Below are 21,442 nucleotides of genomic sequence, written 5' to 3'. Positions count from 1 at the left end.
GAATACACGTTAAATAGGGATTAATAAGTAGTACCCATTGTGGAGGCATTGTGGAAAAAAATTTTCCACCAACTTTTAACATTTTAATCTCTTTTGTATTCTGTGGCATTTATAAGAAGTATGTTCATGTCACAGTAATGACAACTACATGTACAATATGTCAAGATTGTGACAGCATTACTAATATATATAACATTTGTTTTAAGACCACTTTCCTGGTGGATAACAAAAAGGTCTTTGGAACCCATCTCATGCAAGACATGGTGAAAGATGCACTTCGGTCTTTTGTCAGTCCTCCGGTGCTCTCCCCAAAGTAAGTGTCATAAGACATTGTATAGCATGTGTGTTTCTTAAAAGCCCAAGTTCTCTGTGCTCCTTTATAGCAAAGACATAAAAACCGTTGGAATCAAGTCTCCACATGAAAAAAATAACTCAATCATGTTAAAATTAATTGATTCCTGCCACATATTATTTAGATTTTTTAAAAAATTTATTTAAATTTATTAATAAATTTATTAAATTTATTTATTTATTATTTATTTTTGGCTGCGTTGGGTCTTCGTTGCTGTGCGCAGGCTTTCTCTAGTTATGGTGAGCGGGGGCAACTCTTTGTTGCGGTGCACGGGCTTCTCACTGTGGTGGCTTCTTCTGTCATGGGGCACTGGCTCTAGGTGGCGGGCTTCAGTAGTTGTGGCTTGCGGGCTCTAGAGCACAAACTTAGTAGTAGTTGTGGTGCACGGGCTTAGCTGCTCCGCTGCATGTGGGATCTTCCTGGACCAGGGCTTGAACCCGTGTCCCCTGCACTGGCAGGCAGATTCTTAACCACCGTGCCACCAGGAAAGTCCCAATTTAGATTTAAATTGAGGTTTTTGTGAAGTTGATATTGGGTCCAGTACGAGAAGAAAAGCTTACAAGGAGTGATCAGAAATTCAGCAAGTTGTATTCACCCTTACTGTGTGCAAAGCACTGTGCTAAGTAGGCACTTTGGGGAAATAATTATGAAATGATAAGATTTCTTCTCAATAATCTGATCTAGATAGAAATAGAAAATGCAGATAATCGATCCTTAAATTATATTCTGGTAGAGTCACCTCCCCCAAAACATGCTGCCATAAAATGCTGGAAAGGATCGTTTGAGTTGGCATTTTGGAAAACAGTGCCAACTTTATTGGCATTTGCCTCAGGAAAGGAAGAAAGGAGATGTTATTTCTTAGGAAAGAAACCAGGATGTGTGAAGACATGGTGTTTGAAATTATATATTTTAAGAAAAGTTAGTGGTTCAGCTTTCAATTTGTTGAATAAATCATGCCACATTTCACATAAAACTCTGGTAGCTTCCTGTCTTAGGTTGGTTCTCCAGAAGCTGACCCTGATACAAAGATTCATGTAAATGTAATTTAGAAAGTAATTCCAGGAAAACTTGCAGGGTTGCAGGCAGGTGGGACATAAAAAGGAAGAAAGCCACTTGAAGGTGTGCTTCACAGTTGGTAACTTTGGTTTGGTCCTGTCAGGGAGCCCTGGAGACTTGTGTGGATTATACCTCACAGTTGTCCTGTCAGGGACAAGGGAACCTGAGAATTTACATATCTGTCAGTTAATAACTGCCGCTGGGAGGCATCCTCAGTGTTGGTTACATTTCCAGTTTCATTGACAGTAAAGGCCAAAGTCCTTATTGTTGAACCCATGAGGCCCCATGTGCTCTGGGTTAGACCCCTGTCTTGGTGCCTCTCTGACCTCATCTCTTACCATTGTCCCCTCACCTTCTTTGCTTCAGCCACACTGGCCTCCTTGCTATTCTTGTAACTTAACTGTCCCTCTCTCACCTTACAGCGTTCACATACAATCTGGGGTAGAGGGTATTTTCCTCAAAACTCCCCAGGTTGACTCTCTCACTGCCTTAAGTCTATTCAGTGTCACCTCAGTGAGGGCTGCCCTGATCAATTTAAAAAGTATAAACCTTCCCCATTCTCCCAACCTGCCCAGCACTCCATTTCTCTGTCTCATAACAATTATCCTCTTACATACTATATGTAGAGGGGTTCCCAGACCCAAGCCCAGTGTGCGTGCATGCGTGTGTGTGTGTGTGTGTGTGTGTGTGTGTGTAGGCTTCCCTACAACAAGCAATTCTCAGATGCCAGCAGGGTGCCCAAGAATTCAACTCAATTCTGACACTTGTCTGCCTGGAGATAGAAGCAGATTCCATAGGTAAAGGGCTTGGTCCCATAAGACCACCCTCTACTTCCCAGGTTGTTACTTGTGCTTCTGACTGACCGACTGGCTACAAATTAGAGGTTCTGACCAACCCCTCCTCTGGTACAGTTAATTTGCTAAAATAACTCAGCTCAGGAAAAGCCATTTGCTCACTAGATTACCAATTTATTATAAAAAGATGTTAAAGGATACAGATGAACAGCCAGATGAAGAGATGCATAGAGTCTGAATGGTGGCACATGGAAGCATGTTCCCCAGTGTGGAAGCTCTTGGAAAAGGGCCCCAAAGCTTTCCTTTTCTGGTTTTTATGGAGGTTTCATTAGATAGGCATGATTACTAAATCATTGGTGAGTGGTGATTGATTGAACCTCAAGCCCCTCTCCCCTTCCAGAAATCAGGGAGTGGGACCAAAAGTTCCAAGGCTCTAATCACAAGGTTCTGGTAACCAGCCCCCATTCTTAGGTGCACTCCAATCACCTCATTAACATAAGGAAAGACACCTTTATCACTCTCAACCCTTAGGAAATTCCAAGAGTTTCAGTAGCTGTGAGCCAGGAACTGTGATGAAGACCCAAATATATCTGAGAAATATATATCTGAATGACAAAATACATATTTATTATAAATCATATTGCACTATATAATTTGCTTGTTCATTATGATTACTTCTATAAGAGCCTGTATAATTCTTCATTATGTTTATGTTTATTTCCACCCCCCATATATATAGAACTATATAAATTCCACAAGGTCAGCGCCTGTAGTTTTGGCTGTTTGTTCGCTGTTGTGTAGTAGGTGCTGGAACAGTGTCTGTCACACAGTAAGCACACTTTGTTGAATGAATGAATAAACAAAGAAATAAAAGTTGAACGGTTAGGATAGTTTGGGGTTAGAGTCCAGAAAGTTTTGAATCGTTTGGTAAAGTTTGGTCTTTATTTTAGGGTCAGTGAAGAACTGATTGAGTTTTTAGGAGGGAATTGGCATAGTAAAATATGTATTTTTTAATTGGAGGCAAATTGGTAGTAATTAATGGAGGCAAAATGTTTAGCTAGGCTAATTCCGTTGTACAGGTGAGAGATGAGGAAGGATTAAACTCTGGGAATGTAAAGGAGGAGACAGGTTTGAGAAACATTTCAGTAGTAAAATTTAACAGGAAGCTGATTTAATAGGGGAAGGAAAGCAGGGGGAAAGTAAGTTGATTTAAAACAAGAAACAGAAGCTGATTATATAAATAATACATGGCCACACTTGAAAATTTAAACATGGTAGAAAAGTATGTGGAAAACAGTAAAAATCAGCCGAAATCTTACCTCTGAGATAACTACATTTCGATGACCATCACCGTGGATATCTTTGTGTATAAAGACACACACATCTATGACTTTATATATATTTGGGATCACATTAAACAGTTTGTTTTTATCAGGAACTTTTAAATTATTTTTTATGGATTGCTTTTTTAAATAAAGAAATTTTAAAATAAAAAATTTTAATCTTTTTTCCATTCAGAAATACATCATGATTTTATGTTTCGGAGTACCTAGTTAATTCTTTTTAATGGATGCCAAATGTTTCATAATATGAATGTATTTTATAGGGTGGGGTTACTGTGTGGGAGGACATGTGTAGTTTTAATTTTAATATAAGCAGATTGTATTCTGAAAGATTTCAACAATTTATATTTCTATTAACAGTATAAGAGAGTACACTTTCCCTGCATCCTGACCAGCAGTAGGGGTTATCATTCTTTAATTTTTTCCAGTATGTTGAGTGAGAAGTGATATCTCATTGTTAGTTTAATTTTAGCACTTAATATGATATTTATTGGACATTTAGAATCGTTTTTCTATAAATTGCTTGTTTATATCCTTTTGCCCATTGACTTTTTTTTTGAGGGAATAGTATAGTATTATAGAACATTTTAAATAGAAGATCTAATGAGCATAGTCTTTTTCTCTTTTGTTTACAAAAAAAGTTTTCCAGTTTTAAAGTATTCTTGTTTTTGAAATAAGAAATTATAAATGGAAGACCTCTTCCCTTTGCTTGATAAACTACCACTTCAAGTATTTCAAGACACAACTTGTGTCCCTTTCCCCTGACTTTCCCCTCTCCTACTCCTGTAGGATTTTTTTTTCCACACACACACACACACACACACACACACACACACACACACACTGTATTTTATTTTTACAAGAGATAAACTGACACCAAGCATTGCAAATGGATGACCACAACAAAAGCAACAATGATTGCAATTACCAAACACGAAACACACTCATACTATGTCATAATATTGACATTCAGTCCAGTAACCCTCCACTGTAACAGCTCCTTTACTTTGCAGTGAAAATTGATTTGTGTATTTTTTGCCTCTGAGTCCTTGTGGGATTTTTTTTTTTTAATTCAAAGTCAAAAAATTATAATCATCCTCATCAGTTCACTCAGTCCCATGTAATTAATTTTTTTTTTCATCTTGATCTTCTGTTAGCACTTTTGTGAATTCATCAGTTTTCCATTAGAGTTCTGAAAATGCATATTCATTCAGTTCAGCAGTATAGTCAGTTACCAGAAACCTGTACTTGTCAGAGTCTTTTCCGTGAATTCCTTGAAGATGAAACCCTTTTATAGGAACATTTTTGCAAAAGCATCAGAGTACACCCAGAACTGTCTGTAAATGACAAAAGACTTAAAAATGACCACAGTTAGGGCTTCCCTGGTGGCGCAGTGGTTGAGAGTCGGCCTGCCGATGCAGGGGACACGGGTTCCTGGCCTGGTCTGGGAGGATCCCACATGCCGCGGAGCGGCTGGGCCCGTGAGCCATGGCTGCTGAGCCTGCGCGTCCGGAGCCTGTGCTCCGCAACGGGAGAGGCCACAACAGTGAGAGGCCCGTGTACCGCAAAAAAAAAAAAAATGACCACAGTTAAAGATTTGATGAAAGTTCATAATAATGCAATTGACAAGGAAATTTAGTTATTTCTGAGATATTCATTTTAAAGTAATAACTAGAATTATGACTTATAACATTATACCAGAACATATAAGATTTTTAGAAATTTCATGTAATGTCTGAAACATTTATATTAACATATTTCCATACAAATAACCCAAAGAAAGTTTAGTATTAGTTGTTTTTTTGTTTGTTTTTTTATACTGCAGGTTCTTATTAGTCATAAATTTCATACACATCAGTGTATACATGTCAATCCCAATCACCCAATTCAGCACACCACCATCCCCACCCCACCGTGGTTCCCCCTTTGGTGTCCACACGTTTGTTCTCTACATCTGTGTCTCAACTTCTGCCCTGCAAACTGGTTCATCTGTACCATTTTTCTAGGTTCCACATACATACGTTAATATACGATATTTGTTTTTCTCCTTCTGACTTCACTCTGTATGACAGTCTCTAGGTCCATCCACATCTCAACAAATGACTCAAATTTCGTTCCTTTTTATGGCTGAGTAATATTCCATTGTATATATGTACCACAACTTCTTTATCCATTCGTCTGTGCCCATTGACTTTTATTAAGTGGTTTACTTTTTTCAGAAAATTTGTAGTAACTCTTTGTATATTATGAGAGGTTAGTCCTTTATCTGTGATAGGCATTGCAGATTTATTTTTTTCCCTAATCTTTTGTCACATCAAAATGTGAAAAATGCTATTTGAATTTTGATATGGATTACACTGAATCTGTAGATCACTTTAAGTAGTATGGACATTTTAACAATATTAATTCTTCCAATCCATGTGCCTGGAATATCTTTCCATTTATTTGTATCTTCTTCCGTGTCTTTCATTAATGTCTTACAATTTTCAGTGTACAGATCTTTCACCTCCTTGGTTAAATTTATTCCTAGGTATTTTACTCTGTTTGATGCTATTGTAAATGGGATTGTTTTCTTAGTTTCTCTTTCTAATAGTTCAGTGTGACAGTTTTTTATATTGAGTTTGTATCCTACAACTTTACTGAATTCATTTATTAGTTCTAACAGTTTTGGTGGAACCTTTAGGGTTTTCAATACATAATACCGTGTAATCTGCAAATAGAGATCATTAAAAATTAGTTTTAAATTTCTGTGATTAAATATATCATATATTCAGATGTATGAACTGACAGACACCTGTACTGCCATCCATTTTAAGCAAAGTTTTTATTTTGCTTTTATAAATTCCATTACTGGTAAGGAAATTGATAAAATTTTATAAATACTAAATATATTGTTAATATGAATTAATAAATTTTATTAATTCCCTTATTTAATAAATATAATAAATTAGTATCTACTATTGCCAGATACCTTTCTGGGTTCTGGAGAAAAGACACTCCTGCTGACAAGGAGCTTGCCTTGCAGTGAGAGAGACTAAACAGTAGACAAATATATAATGTCAGGTCATAGTAATGTATAGAAAGATAAGGTAAGATAAGATGGTTCTCTTAGATGGGAGGCCTCTTGGAAGTGGTGATACATGTAAATAAACAGAGAGTGAGCTATGCAAAATCAGGGGATGGAGCTTCCTGACAGTAAGTAATAACTGAAAGGTCTCAAGAGTAGGGCTGAGCTTAGGTATCAAAGAGTGGGCTAATTTTAATGAATTCATTCTTAAAAGATATTAAAGACCCAAATAGCTTTTGTTTATATGGGTCCTGTTTATTGATACCTACTATTTTAGAAATTAAAACAATACTTTAAAAATATTTATTCTTTTTGAAAAACAGTAAATCTATTACATGTTAATATACATACATAACATTCATAAATTGCATATTAACAAAATTTTTATGGAAAATAACTTTTTAAGAAAAATTAGTAAGAAAAGTGGAATTGTTTTACCTTTTTGCAGATCTCTTTCATTTCTGTTTTAGTAGAAGATAGCTGGATTATTTTAACCTGCTTCTACTTTCAGTCTGTTGTAATATTACACACCATGTAGCCTCTGGAAAAGCCAACGGTACACTTGTGAGAGAATGAGAGCAAAAGGCAAATAACATCTTAATGTTATTATGAAAATAGTTTTGACCTTGTGTTCTCCCCAAAAGCATCTCTAGGGCCACCTCTACCATCACCACCAGGTGAACCTAGGGCACATTTTGAGAACTGCTGACTATAATTTCAAATCCTCCTCCCTCACCTCATCCTTTTCTCTTACTTTAGTCCTAGAGGTAACCACTACGTTACAGTTTATGTGTTTCACTTCTATGAATGCTTGTATACTTTACCCAAATATATGTGTCCATAAATAATATCAGTTTATTTTATGTTTTTAAACTTTGCATAAATTTTGTCACACTATATATACATCCTTTTGCCACATGATTTTTCCCTTCAACATTAGCGTTTTGAAATTGACCAAGTTTATCCAGCAAATTTATTTTATTCTCTAAAATCTGTCCTTCAACTGTACTGCAGTTTATTTTGCTTTTCTCTACAATTGGATATTTACCTTGTTTCTAATTTATCACTGTTGAAATCAGTGCTGTAGTGAACATCTTTGAATTATGTCTCCTTTTGCACATAGACTATATACTTTAAAATATAATTAATTGCCAATCATAGGCATGTGCATCTTCAGCTTTACTAATTTTGCCAAATTGCTTTCCAAAATAATTGAACCAATTGGTATGCCAGCCAACAGTGTATAAGGATTCCAGTTTCCCCATAGTCTAGGCGTTATCAGACTCTTCAGTTTTTGACAATATGACGTATATGAAATAGTGTCTACATCCTCTTAATTTGCATTTTGTCTTTTCTATTTAACAGTCTTTAACACTTAGATTCCACATTGTCACACTTATCATTATCCATTTAGATTTAACTACAGTTTGATCCTCATTACTTGCAGATTCTGTATTTGTTAATTTGCCTACTTGCTAAAATGTATTTGTTAACCCTCAAACCAATATTCACTCTGCTCCTGCTGTATTCATGGACACGTGCAGAGTGGCAAAATATTCAAGTCGCCCAACGCTGAGGTCAAACAAGGCAACTCTGTCTTCTTGTGCCTTATACTGTAAACTCTATTAGATACCCCTGTTTTTGTGCTTTTTGTTGGTGATTTTGTAGTTTAATGGCCTCCAAGTGTAGTGATGTGCTGTCTAGTGTTCCTGGCACAAGAAGGCTGTGGTGTGCCTTACAGAGAGATTATATGTGTGTTAGATAAGGTTTGCTCAGGCGTGAGTTCATTGCTAATCAATTAACAATGTACATTACGTATAGTGTCTTTAAAAAGAAATACAGGTAAACCAAGGTTATACATTGATCGGTTGATTAAAATGTTGGGACCAGAGGCTGGCAGGAACCTAACCCTGTATTTTACCCTAGCAGCAGTGTTTCAGTATTCTCTATTCAGGGTCCACAGCAAGTTTATAGACCATAACTATCACAAATACCAAGAATCGACTGTGTATATAGGAAAGTTCATTGCATGGTAGCCTATTGATGTTATCCTGCTGTTTTAAGAATTCCAATGTTACAGATGTTACAATGTTTTTTTTCCTTTGTGAGTGACTTGACACTTTCTTCTGGAGGACTGTAGATTTCTCTCTATTTTAGGAGTTCAAGAGTTTTACCAGAATGTTCATGTGTGATTTTCAACTATTCCTATCTGGAAATCAGTCATTAAAGCCTCAAGTCTTCAAATCAGATCATTTTTCCTATTTTATTATTTACTTAATTATTGCCTCACCTTCATCTGTTTCTTTTTCTTTTTTTTTTTTTTAAAGAGCTCCTTATATACTCTATCTTGTAGATTTTCCCCCCTGTATTCCTCATGACATTTATCTCTTACTTCTGCTGTGTTGTAAAAAAGTTGTTCCCTAGATCTTCAAGGCTACTATGAGCATCTTTCACCTACTAAATTTTTAAATTTGAAAATCCTAATTTTCAGATCCAGAAAGTTTATTTTTGTCATCTTAAGTAATTTTCTTACTTTGGGCCTTCCAGCCCAAAGTAAGTGGCCTTCCACTTCTGTTTTGCTGCCACCTGTTCCAGGTGTCCTGCCGTTTCTTTCTCCTGGCTGCTGCATGCTTTATCATTATCTGTTGCATGAACATGACTCTGTTTATCTTTGAGGTTCTGGCCACATTGCTCAGTTATGGCAAACACTTAGGAGTAGCAAGTTGTCAGCTCCTTTCAGTGCACCAGGAAAAGTGTTTACTTTTTCCCATCTCCTTAGGTGCAAAGGCTACAGTCAGTCCCACCTCAGGGAAAGAAAAAAAAATCTTTCCAACTATTCAGCTCTGTATTTCCTCCAGGGCCAGGCAGGTAGCAGATCCTCCCAGACTGTAATGTTAGCAGTCTTCAACTTAGTAATGTATTTGGTTCCATTTTCTCATTTTTCCACTTTCCCTATGCGTTGGTAGCACCTACAATAATCACCACTTCTATTTGTAGGCCAAATAGTTTAATTTTAATAACAAGAATATTATATTATCTTACAGGTGCTGCCTATATAATAATCACCAGGCTAAGGACTGTATTGATTCCTTTGTTACTCACTGTGTTCGGGTAAGAACTACAATTTGGATCATTATGGTGGACACTTAAAAATCGTGGTGTGCAGTATCTTCAGTAGCATTAATTTGTGCTATTTTTTCATCTGACATTTCTTATTCATCTTCCCTGAAATTCGTAGGAAATTTCTGTCTCTTCTTACACTCAAGTGGATAGCTTCATAACCTGTAGTCTTCCTGGAACGTTGTTAGATACTGAAGGCACCTTTTGATGCCCTTTCACTGTATCCTTTGGGGACCACAGAAACAGAATAAGCTATGACCTCCATCTGGGAAGAAAGGAGTTCAGTTTTTTTTTTAAATGGACACAAAAACTTTATTTATTTTTGACCTTATAAACAAAGAATATGGGTAACATCCCCAGGCACTTATCTTTGTACTGACTTAATGAGAACAGGATTATAGTAAAATTAAAATTATCCCTTTTAGATGAGAGCATGAACTTTTTTCAAATCTCAAATAATTTGGAAAAATAAAAACCTTGTAGGTGATTAATTATAAATCATTCTTATTTAATTATAAGCTCTTTATAGACAGCTCTTTCTTGCCTAATTCCAGTTACTAAATATATATATGTGTGTGTGTGTGTATATATATGTATATGTATATAATCTGTATAGATATAAAGGCAGCATGGTTTGATGAACGGAAAACCAATAAAAGACCAGATTTTATTTTTATTACTAACATTTTATTGTTATTAGGCAGATCACTTTACTTTTCTGTAAACTTCTCAATCTTTAAAAAGTGAAACGTTAATACTGCCTCTATACCTCTTATCGGCTGTTTATCAATTAAATGAGATAATATCTGTCAAAGTATGCAAATGTAAAACATTATTATCCTTAAAGAATCTTAAAATGCATACTTATTAAATCAGAACAAACTTCTGATCCTGTCTGTTGTCTGATTCATGAAATGTTACAATATTTTATATGAGAATACTGTGTAGGTAAGAATAGGAATAAAGAACCTTAGTCAGGGTTTGTAGGTATTAGCCATTATCTAATTATTAGGCATTCTGGTATATTTAAAGCAGCAGAGAAGTGTCAGCCTTGAACATTGACTTTTGGCTTGACATAAGCAAAAAAGAAACTGTCCTTTTTAATTTGTGGGAAAATATCTAAAGATTGAAGGAAGATATTTTTGCCATATGAAAACAAGTTTCATAAACAGCCATTCCTCTAGCTATTGATAAATTCCAGTATTGTTTCTTAAAAAGAAACACCTATGTAAAAAGTATGCATAGCATGATTCTTATAGACATTTTTTTCCCTTAAGCAAGATTTTGAAAACTTGTTAACTTTTGAATGTTAATTTTCTTTAGTATAAGCATATTTCATATTGACGGTTAACAAACTGTTTGTGTTTTGCAGCCATTCTGTAGTCTCATTCAGATCCATGGACATAACAGGGCTCGACAGAGAGATAAGCTTGGTCATATTCTTGAGGAATTTGCCACCTTGCAGGATGAGGTAAGAGCCAACAAGTTGCCCTCCCTTCCAAAATTAAGCAATTCATATACCTTGACCAGATTTTCAAAAACAGTTCTTTGGAACAGTAATTTGGCTATTTAATTTTTCAATATGGTGAATTGACTTAAAATGTAACAGTTATGTATGCCAAAGAAAGGGTTTACAGAACAAAACAAAACAATAATCCAAACCTTGAAACATCTTAAATTATTTTTTTTGATAATCGGGATGAATTGTAAAATATGTGTAGAGCTGTAGTTATAATTAGAGCAAGTTTACATTATAATAAAAATGTATTAATCTTCAAGTAAATTTGTGAGCAGAACCATATTAATAATATAGCTAGAGTTATGAAGTCAGTTATTTTTATTTTTGTACTATAAAATGGATATCTTTTTAATTTAGGAAATGTTTAGATAAATGTTATGCTTTGAGAAATGAGAAGTTTGAATGTAGACCTAACCAAAGGTGCATTTGAAAGTATGAATTCTTGAGGTGGTGAGATGTACATTTTCTGCTCATGTGCTATTTTTAGTTGTATGTTTTTGTAATTCTCTCATTACGTTAAAAAGAAAGTTAATGTTATGATGTTTTGTTGTGATAGGCAGAGAAGGTTGATGCAGCCCTTCACACTATGCTGTTGAAACAGGAGCCCCAAAGGCAACATTTGGCCTGTTTAGGTACCTGGGTCCTTTACCATAACCTTCGAATTATGATACAGTATCTTCTAAGTGGCTTTGAATTGGAACTCTACAGCATGCACGAGTACTATTACATATATTGGTAAGAAAGCAGTTGGAGTTAAAATTGGTGGTGGGTGGGATACGTAACATCTGAGAGAGTATCTGTAAAGTAGAGTGTTAACTTTAAGGTACTTTTTTATTTACTGTATTTGAAATTTAGTTGTGGGACAATTGAAAAATATCTGTTGAAAATTAGAGCTAGATCATCGTAAACATCTTAAGTGTCATAAAAATGTACAAATATATTTTTTCTAGCCATTGTAATATTTATTTAAAATTCACTAATAAAAGTGGCTTCAAAGTAAATGGATTGTGACGAGCTTTTGTTGTTTCCAAAGAGAAAAATTAACATACATTTTGCAGTGACTTCAGTGATGCTATGTACTAGCTGTGGAATGTACTTAACTGAATTAAAGTTTCAAAATTTGAACCACATCTTCTTCTGAGAAGAAATTATGGCTAAGATTATCATTGGGAGTATAACTTGGCAAACTATGGCCCTGAGGATTTGTCTCAGGAGCTTTGAAGGAGTTGATAATAGGTGATCTTCAGCAGAGTAGTTCTTTGCTTTCAGTTGGAGATGAGATAAACGTAGTAAGAGGATGCTTGAGAATATTTTAGGTGTGAAATAGCTGTCACAGAAATAAAATAAGAAAATTGAGAGCTAATGAATTCAGTTATCTTGCGTCTTTTTCTTAGTCTAGTAAAGTATGGTAATTTAGTTGTGGTAATTTTAAAATAGTAATGACCTATTATTGCCAATCACAAACAGCTAAGTTTAATATATTAGATCTTAATATATCTAAGATATACCTAATATAACTAATTAGATCTTAGTTCATCTTTTTAATTCATATTTAAATTATTTAAGTTGGTATTTAAGATATTGTATATTCCCTGGAGTCACTGCTGGTGGAGGCAGGAAAGTCATTATATTCTACGCTGTTAACATGGTTTTGTGGTCATGGCTGCTAGGGCTCTTAACAGGTAATTCTTGGTTATGAAAAACAGATAACAACTCTTACCAACAGGTGTTGTTATAGCTACTTGGGATTTTTTTATTATTAATTCATACTAGACACCCCTATTCAAACGAGGCATTTTATAGGGGAACATGCTCAAGTATTGTAGTTTGAGGCAGCTAACTGGAAGCTTTTGTGCTCTTGATTTCTCAAGATACAATTTTTATATGTTTTTTTGCACAATGGATTGGCATATGATATTCAGAAAAATACTCCATTAGAAATTTACATGAATACTTGAGCAGATTCATTTCTTCTCTTGTTAAAAAAAGAAATTTTAGTTCTGCTTGTAAGTACCCTTCTGGTCTACTTTCATGTTAGTTTTAAATGCTTTTTAGTTTCAAAATTACAGATTGGGCTCCAATATTTTCACAAGGTATATATACACTGTTGTTGTTCTTCATGAATGTGATTCCTAAAGCATGTGGACCCTTCTAAACTCAGTAGAAAACAGTGATTCTTAAATTTAGCGTGTATCATAATCACTTGGAAAGCAACTTGCTGGGGCTCTGTTCCTAGAGTTCCTGGTTTACTAGGTCTAGGGTAGGACCCACTGAATCATTTGCATTTCTAACTGCTTTCCTGGTTAAGACTGCTGCTGGTCCTGAGATCACAACTGAGAATTGGTATAGAGTATTAGCACACTGACTCTCCTTAGATATAATTAGATATAATTATAACTCTCCTTAGATATAATTGTGTATTAATTTTGATAAAGCACTTTAATAAAAGCTCATTGAAATATCTGATATTTGAAAGGAAAGTCCTGAATTGTGCCAGCTATCCCCTTTACTCGTCTGTCCTTCTGTTAGATAGTTAAAAGGTAAAAGGTATCATTAGTTCCCTATAGAAATCTTCTCAGGACTTCCCTGGTGGTCCAGTGGTTAAGACTCTGCGCTTCCATTGCAGGGGGCAGTGCCTTTGATCCCTGGTCAGGGAACTAAGGTCCCACATGCTGCATGGCACGGCAGAAAAAAATAAAAGAAGAAAAAAAGTCTTCTCATTGAGTTAAGAGAGGTTACAAACCCTCATTTTGTAGTGTGATGGGGGAAAAAATTCACTTGTATCCTATAAAAGTATACTATATTGAATGCTTTTCTTAAATTCATTGCCAGGAATGATTTTCTCTCCATGTGAAATTATATACTTTAAAAAAAAAAAATATATATATATATATATATATATATATATATATACTGGTTTGCTTTAACTGCCAGGAAGCGTAGTGCTCAGTTTAGCTTTAAGACACAGTATCTGAGTCATTCCAGTTGTATCTTTTCATTTGTTTTTGTTTTTGTTTTTTTCCCGTGCCACGTGACTTGCAGATCTTAGTCCCTGACCAGGGATTGAACCTGGGCCACTGCAGTGAATGCGCCAGGTCCTAACCCACTGGACTGCCAGGGAATTCCCTTGTTTTGCTTTAAAATGTTCTTTTTATATGTTTTTTTAAATGTGTTTTAATATTATAACCTGCCTTATAACTGTTTGAAAAATTGGGGGAATAGGTGTCATACACTCAAACTTGATCATAATAAAATTTCTTATAAATCTTTGATTTTCATTAATGTAGTAGTGGTCCTTAATTTTATTTAAAGAATATATATTCATATCCTAGATTTAAACTGCTTTTCTGGCTTAAGAGAAAGTATTGTTTGTTAGTTTAAACTTATGAAAATTTAGTATCTGGTGGAATAATCTGTGTCACATTTCCTTATTGAATAAACTCAAGTAAATTGTATGCTAGCATGTTTATAATTTTTTATTTTTTCTGTATTTGTTTCCTTTTGTAATTAATAACAAAATAAGACATTTACTTAATAGGTTTTGGAGAAATGTGACCTATATTGATATAGTAAAAACAATTGAATGGCCATTCATTTGATTTACATATATATACATAATTATCAAGAAGTCTCTTTTTAATTGAAGTATAGTTGATTTACAATATCGTGTTAGTTTCTGGTGTACAGCAAAATGATTCAGTACTTTTGCAGATTCTGTTCCATTATAGGTTATTAAAAGATAATGAGTATAATTCCCTGTGCTATGTAGTAAATCCTTGTTGCTTATCTTACTTTATATATAGTAGTTTGTATCTGTTAATCCCATACCACTAATTTGTCCCTCCCCACCAGAAATCTTTAGAAAAGTTGTAAAACTCATATCATTGTAAGAAATTAAACAAAATTTTCCGTATTGTGTGGCAACAAGGGAAAGTTAATCATTTGTAATGTCCATTTCTTGTAAGATCTGTCAATTATCTAATTGAATAATTTTGTTTTTGAAAAAAACTTTTAAAGCATTATAAAAAATATCTCTTTATTAATACTAGTACTTGCGTTGACCAAGCTATCTCATTTAGACATCTGCCGTTAACTAACATTTTCTTTCCATTAAGGTATCTCTCTGAATTCCTTTATGCATGGTTGATGTCAACATTAAGTCGTGCCGATGGCTCTCAGATGGCAGAGGAAAGGATAATGGAAGAGCAGCAGAAAGGCCGTAGTAGTAAAAAAACAAAAAAAAAGAAGAAAGGTAAAAAAAAAAAAAAAAAGAAAGGTGCTGTGAATTTTTTTTGAATTTTATTTATTTTTATACAGCAGCAGGTCCTTATTAGTTATCTATTTTATACATATTGGTGTATATACGTCAATCCCAATCTCCCAGTTCATCCTACCCACCCACCCCCCGTTTCTCCCCTTGGTGTCCATAGGTTTGTTCTCTACATCTGTGTCTATGTTTCTGCCTTGCAAACCAGTTCATCTGTACCATTTTTCTAGATTCCATAAATATGTGTTAATATACGATATTTGTTTTTCTCTTTCTGACTTACTTCACTCTGAATGACAGTCTCTAGGTCCATCCACTTCTCTACAAATGACCCAGTTTTGTTCCTTTTTATGGCTGAGTAGTATTCCATTGAATATATGTACCACATCTTCTTTATCCATTCATCTATCAATGGGCATTTAGGTTGCTTCCATGACCTGGCTATTGTAAATAGTGCTGTAATGAACATTGGGGTGCATATGTCTTTTTGAATTATGGTTTTCTCTGGGTATATGCCCAGTAGTGGGATTGCTGGGTCATATGGTAATTCTATTTTTAGTTTTTTAAGGAACCTGCATACTGTTCTCCATAGTGGCTGTATCAATTTACATTCCCACCAACAGTGCAAGAGGGTTCCCTTTTCTCCACACCCTCTCCAGCATTTGTTGTTTGTAGATTTTCTGATGATGCCCATTCTAAGTGGTGTGAGGTGACACCTCATTTTAGTTTTGATTTGCATTTCTCTAATAATTAGTGATGTTGAGCAGCTTATCATGTGCCTCTTGGCCATCTGTATGTCTTCTTTGGAGAAATGTCTATTTAGGTCTTCTGCCCATTTTTTGATTGGGTTGTTTCTTTTTTTAATATTCAGCTGCATTAGACTGTGAATTATTTTTAAACTTAAGAAATAAGTAACATTGGAGTGAGCTACCTGTGCATTTTAATGGGTGAATTAGTCATTATATTTTAATTCTCACCCATCTTCTCTTCAGAAGGTATAAGGGTAGAAACTGAGTCACAATATTGGTACAAACCTTTTGGTTCCTTTTCTTGCTTTTCTTTTACTGCTTTGCTATTTCATGTGTCAAAGGACCTTAGGACAAGAAGAAGTAGCCACATGGAATAAGATAGGTTAAGGAACAAGACAGCAGGAGACTTTTGATACTCTTTTGACAGAAGGCTGACAGCTCAGGAAGGAAGGAAATCTGGAGTTGTGCTGTTACAGTCAGCACAGAAGGATGATCACAGAGCACTTCAGCATACTGCCCAAGGACCATGAGGAGAAAGAAATGTTTCAGAGGGACTCCCCTGTTAATCACTCATGGGAGGGTACAGATAGGCTACAATTGTTACAAAATAGTGCTTTGTGTTCCCTTCAGATTTCAACACTTTGGGTGGGTCATTAAATGACTTGTATCCATGGCTTTCCTATAAAAGAAGTCCCTGTATTGTGACTTGAGAAGAAATTACAATTAATTCATACTAAAATCTTGTGGTATTAACTATTTGGGAACACAGTTATTGTTTAAACTTTCTGCTATATTTTATTATTTGTAGATTTGGGCCATAAAATAAAATTTAGCCTGTAGGAACAAACTGTTTGAAATTTTAATTTAGTAAACAAGGTAGAAGGAAGGTTTTTTTTTAAATTTAGATTTCTCCTGCAGTAATGCAAGAGGAAGGGGGAAAGAGTTTGGATGATTTTCTTTCTCATTACAGTTCGCCCATTGAGCCGAGAGATCACAATGAGCCAGGCATATCAGAATATGTGTGCTGGAATGTTTAAAGTAAGTTGCTACGTTGCTATTACATTGTTTAATTCTTGGGTTGGCCAAAAAGTTCGTTCAGTTTTTTCTGTAAGATGGCTCTGGTAGCACTTAGTTGTCTTTAACTTCATTCGAAACAATTTTGTTAGATTGTATGTGACAGCTGTCATATTCAGTGTGCATTTAAAAAAAGACATCAAAATTGGTGAATTTTTGTGTAGCCATTTTAATATTGAAATGGAAGAAAAGCAACATTTTTGGTATATTATGCTTTATTATTTCAAGAAAGGTAAAAACACAATCGAAACGCAAAAAAAGATTTGTGCAGTGTATGGAGAAGGTGCTGTGACTGATCGAACATGTCAAAAGTGGTTTGCGAAGTTTTGTGCTGGAGATTGCTCGCTGAACGATGCTCCATGGTTGGGTAGACCAGTTGGAGTTGATAGCGATCAAATTGAGACATTAATTGAGAACAATCAACGTTATACCATGCGGGAGATAGACAACATACTCAAAATAGCCAAATCAAGCGCTGAAAATCATTTGCAGCAGCTTGGTTATGTGAATCGCTTTGATGTTTGGGTTCCACATAAGTTTAGCGAAAAAAAACCTTCTTGACCGTATTTGTGCATGGGATTCTCTAGTTAAACGTAATGAAAACGTTCCGTTTTTAAAACAAATGGTGACGGACAGTGAGGAGTGGATACTGTACAATAATGTGGAACGGAAGAGATTGTGGGGCAAGTGAAATGAACCATCACCAACCACACCAAAGGCTGGTCTTCATCCAAAGAAGGTGATGTTGTGTATTTGGTGGGATTGGAAGGGAGTCCTCTGTTATGAGCTCCTTCGGGAAAACCAAACGATTAATTTCAACAAGTACTGTTCCCGGTTAGACCAACTGAAAGCAGCACTCGACAAAAAGCATCCAGAATTAGTCAACAGAAAACGCATCATCTTCCATCAGGATAACGCAAGACTGCCTGTTTCTTTGATGATCAGGCAAAAACTGTTTCAGCTTGGCTGGGAAGTTCTGATTCATCCACCGTATTCACCAGACATTGCACCTTCGGATTTCTATTTATTTCGGTCTTTACAAAATTCTATTAATGGAAAAAATTTCAGTTCCCTGGAAGACTGTGAAAGGCACCTGGAACAGTTCTTTGCTCAAAAAGATAAAAAGTTTTGGGAAGATGGAATTATGAAGTTGCCTGAAAAATGCAGAAGGTAGTGGAACAGAAAGGGTGAATATGTTGTTCAATGTAGTTCTTGGTGAAAATGAAAAATGTGTCTTTTATTTTTTCTTGAAAACCGAAGGCACTTTTTGGCCAACCCAATAAAATGAACCCTCTTCTGTGATTCTTTCCAGGTTCTAATTTCACCTTTATTTTTACTATCTGCTTGAAAATTACCTTTTTTCAAAGTCTAGTGGTTTACTAATTTGTTTAACAAATATTGAACCCTTGTCATGTGTCAGATATCTTGTACTGGCTACATTGCAGCATACCAAGTCTAATCAGATGTGATCCTTGTGTCACGTGCCTAGTTAATGACAGGCCAGGTGACATATATGTGGCATAGGTACTAAGAGAAGGAAGAGTTTACTTCTGATTGATGATCAGGAAAGGTTTCTTAGAAGAGATGGGGTCTGGATTTTTTTTAGAAGTGTATTAGGAATGGGGCAAGCTCCACAGTAAATGGCTTAAGCAAAGCAGCCATTTTCAGGAGTTAGTAACTCTTAAGTTGTGCTTGGCAGTTCAAGAAATTATTTAAGGCAACTTATATTAAAATACATAAAACAATATGGACTTCTGTTTGAAAAACAGGACCAATGCTTTTCTTATAAAAATTATATTCTACTTTCTCTTCAGGAGCTTTTACTTGAAGGTTTCAAAGCTATTATAAAAGCATTAGGAAGAATAATGTGCATGTGGCATCATTTCACTAGGAAAATTAGTAATATATTAGACATTGGAACTTGAACATTTTTTGTATAAAAGGTGGCTCAGGATATCAAAATGAATACTAAAGTCAGTTTTTCTCTCCCTGTTTCTGATTTCTGAGCCTTTTTTTGATTAACTATGTGTAAATAGCTGTTTCTTGTTTTCTATTCTGTATTAATGAGGATGTTCACATTTTCATATTAATACCATCTGTTTTTCTCTCTTTTTTTACTGTAGACCATGGTAGCATTTGACATGGATGGCAAAGTACGAAAACCCAAGTTTGAGCTCGATAGTGAACAAGTTCGATACGAGCACAGATTTGCTCCATTCAACAGTGTAATGACACCACCGCCAGTGCACTATCTGCAGTTCAAGGTGAACCTGCTCCTTAAAATAATTGTAAAATAGTTAGTCTTAGACCTCCTTGGACATGGGCTGTTCGTACCGAGCCATTTTGTTAAAATAGTCAAGTCAAACTAGTATTGGATCAATGGGATAAAGTAATAAAATAGCAGTTTTAAATAGTAGGAAAATTATTTGATTTTGGATATACTCATCACATTAACAGTTATTTAAATATGAGAATAATATGAGGTGTGGTATATGAAGGTTGAAAATTGAATAGGGGGCTTCCCTGTTGGCGCAGTGGTTGAGAGTCCACCTGCCGATGCAGGGGACACGGGTTCATGCCTCTGTCCGGGAAGATCCCACATGCCGCAGAGCGGCTGGGCCCGTGAGCCATGGCCGCTGAGCCTGCACGTCCGGAGCCTGTGCTCCGCAACGGGAGAGGCCACAACAGTGAGAGGCCCGTGTACCGCAAAAAAAAAAAAAAAAAATAGGGACATGCCAAGTGTTTGCTTTAGTGTCTGTATGTGAATGGATAATCAATGTAGAATTCTTTAATTAAAAAAAGGTATTTTAGAGTTTTTTCATATTAAGCATGTTTTAAATAATAGTATTTCTTTTTTTTTAGGAAATGTCTGACCTCAATAAATATAGCCCTCCTCCTCAGTCTCCAGAACTGTATGTGGCAGCTAGTAAGCACTTTCAGCAGGCAAAAATGATATTGGAAAATATCCCAAACCCAGACCATGAGGTAAGACTGCAGTCACAGTAATTCTAGAGGAAAAGCTTGGCAGGAAGTACCTATCTTACTACTGGATGACAGTTTAATTATAAAATGAACCTTACAGTATTAATAAATGAAGCCTGTCAGTGTTTCTGCTAAGGATTTCAAATAGCTTGCTAACCTAACCTTGTCAGACTTAAAATTATTTGATGAAAGAAGTGATGTAAATATCTCCTTTGTATACATTTAGAAATCAATGCAAAGAGAAATGAAGACTTAGAACCATAAAGTAAGCAGAAAGAATAGAAATAAGATCCAGATTGATGCACAGTTCAGTTATGTTAAGATTTTAAATTTTTGATTTATAGTTTACTGTATTAAAATATAATTATATAAATCTTAAGTCTAAAAAATGATCTGGTCAATTATCACAGGAAGTAAAAATAACTGTATTCCACTTGACCATTTAAAATAAAGACTTGTTTTTTTTTGTTTGTTTGGTTTTTTCTGTGGTTTGCGGGCCTCTCACCGTTGTGGCCTCTCCCGTTGCGGAGCACAGGCTCCGGACGCGCAGGCTCAGCGGCCATGGCTCACGGGCCCAGCCACTTCGCGGCATGTGGGATCTTCCCGGACCGGGGCACGAACCCGTGTCCCCAGCATCGGCAGGTGGATTCTCAACCACTGTGCCACCGGGGAAGCCCCCTAAAGACTTGTTTTTGAAGACTATTTTGAGTATCATTCTACAGAGTTTAGAACTTGTAAAATATAAAATACTGTTTCAGCCTTTTGTTAGTTTCATAATTTATACCTAATTTTATTGAAATGCATTTATTCTGTAAATGAGAGTTACCTGTAACACAGACCATTTTGTGGAGTATATCTTGGGACAGCCTCCATGGAAGGGTATTTAGCAATCTGTCAAAAATCACATGTCCTTAGGCCCAGAAATTCTCCTTCTTGGGATTTATCTTATAGATACATGTGCACATGTGGGAAATGATGAATATACAAGAGTATTTATTACAGCAGGATTTGTAATAGTAAAAAAATGAGGAAACTTTAGTGTCCATCAGAGGGAACTGTTACATGACTTTTCATCATGCAGTAGAGTACCGTGCAGCCCTAAAAAGGACAAGGAAGATA

General features: G+C 35.5%; 1 protein-coding gene across 2 annotated transcripts in view; it reads left to right on the top strand.

Annotated features, from left to right (window-relative positions):
- NAA35 (N-alpha-acetyltransferase 35, NatC auxiliary subunit) overlaps nucleotides 1-21,442 on the top strand; it is an 87,457-nt gene that overhangs the window by 62,567 nt on the left and 3,448 nt on the right. For both annotated transcript variants that reach the window (XM_089913053.1, XM_022558962.2), the window contains exons 14-21: nucleotides 207-313; nucleotides 9,657-9,723; nucleotides 11,105-11,203; nucleotides 11,808-11,986; nucleotides 15,367-15,503; nucleotides 17,238-17,305; nucleotides 19,465-19,605; nucleotides 20,204-20,326. In XM_089913053.1, the coding sequence (XP_089769179.1) occupies nucleotides 207-313; nucleotides 9,657-9,723; nucleotides 11,105-11,203; nucleotides 11,808-11,986; nucleotides 15,367-15,503; nucleotides 17,238-17,305; nucleotides 19,465-19,605; nucleotides 20,204-20,326 (921 nt within the window). The remainder of the gene's footprint in view (nucleotides 1-206; nucleotides 314-9,656; nucleotides 9,724-11,104; nucleotides 11,204-11,807; nucleotides 11,987-15,366; nucleotides 15,504-17,237; nucleotides 17,306-19,464; nucleotides 19,606-20,203; nucleotides 20,327-21,442) is intronic.

This window comes from Delphinapterus leucas, chromosome 6 (genome assembly GCF_059928025.1).
Source record: "Delphinapterus leucas isolate spDelLeu-1000000601 "Yukka" chromosome 6, BTC_Dleu_Yukka2, whole genome shotgun sequence".
In the NCBI taxonomy this organism is placed as follows: domain Eukaryota; kingdom Metazoa; phylum Chordata; class Mammalia; order Artiodactyla; family Monodontidae; genus Delphinapterus; species Delphinapterus leucas.
The sequence above is the reverse complement of the archived record's forward strand: the minus strand, read 5'-3'. Positions and strand labels throughout refer to the sequence as shown.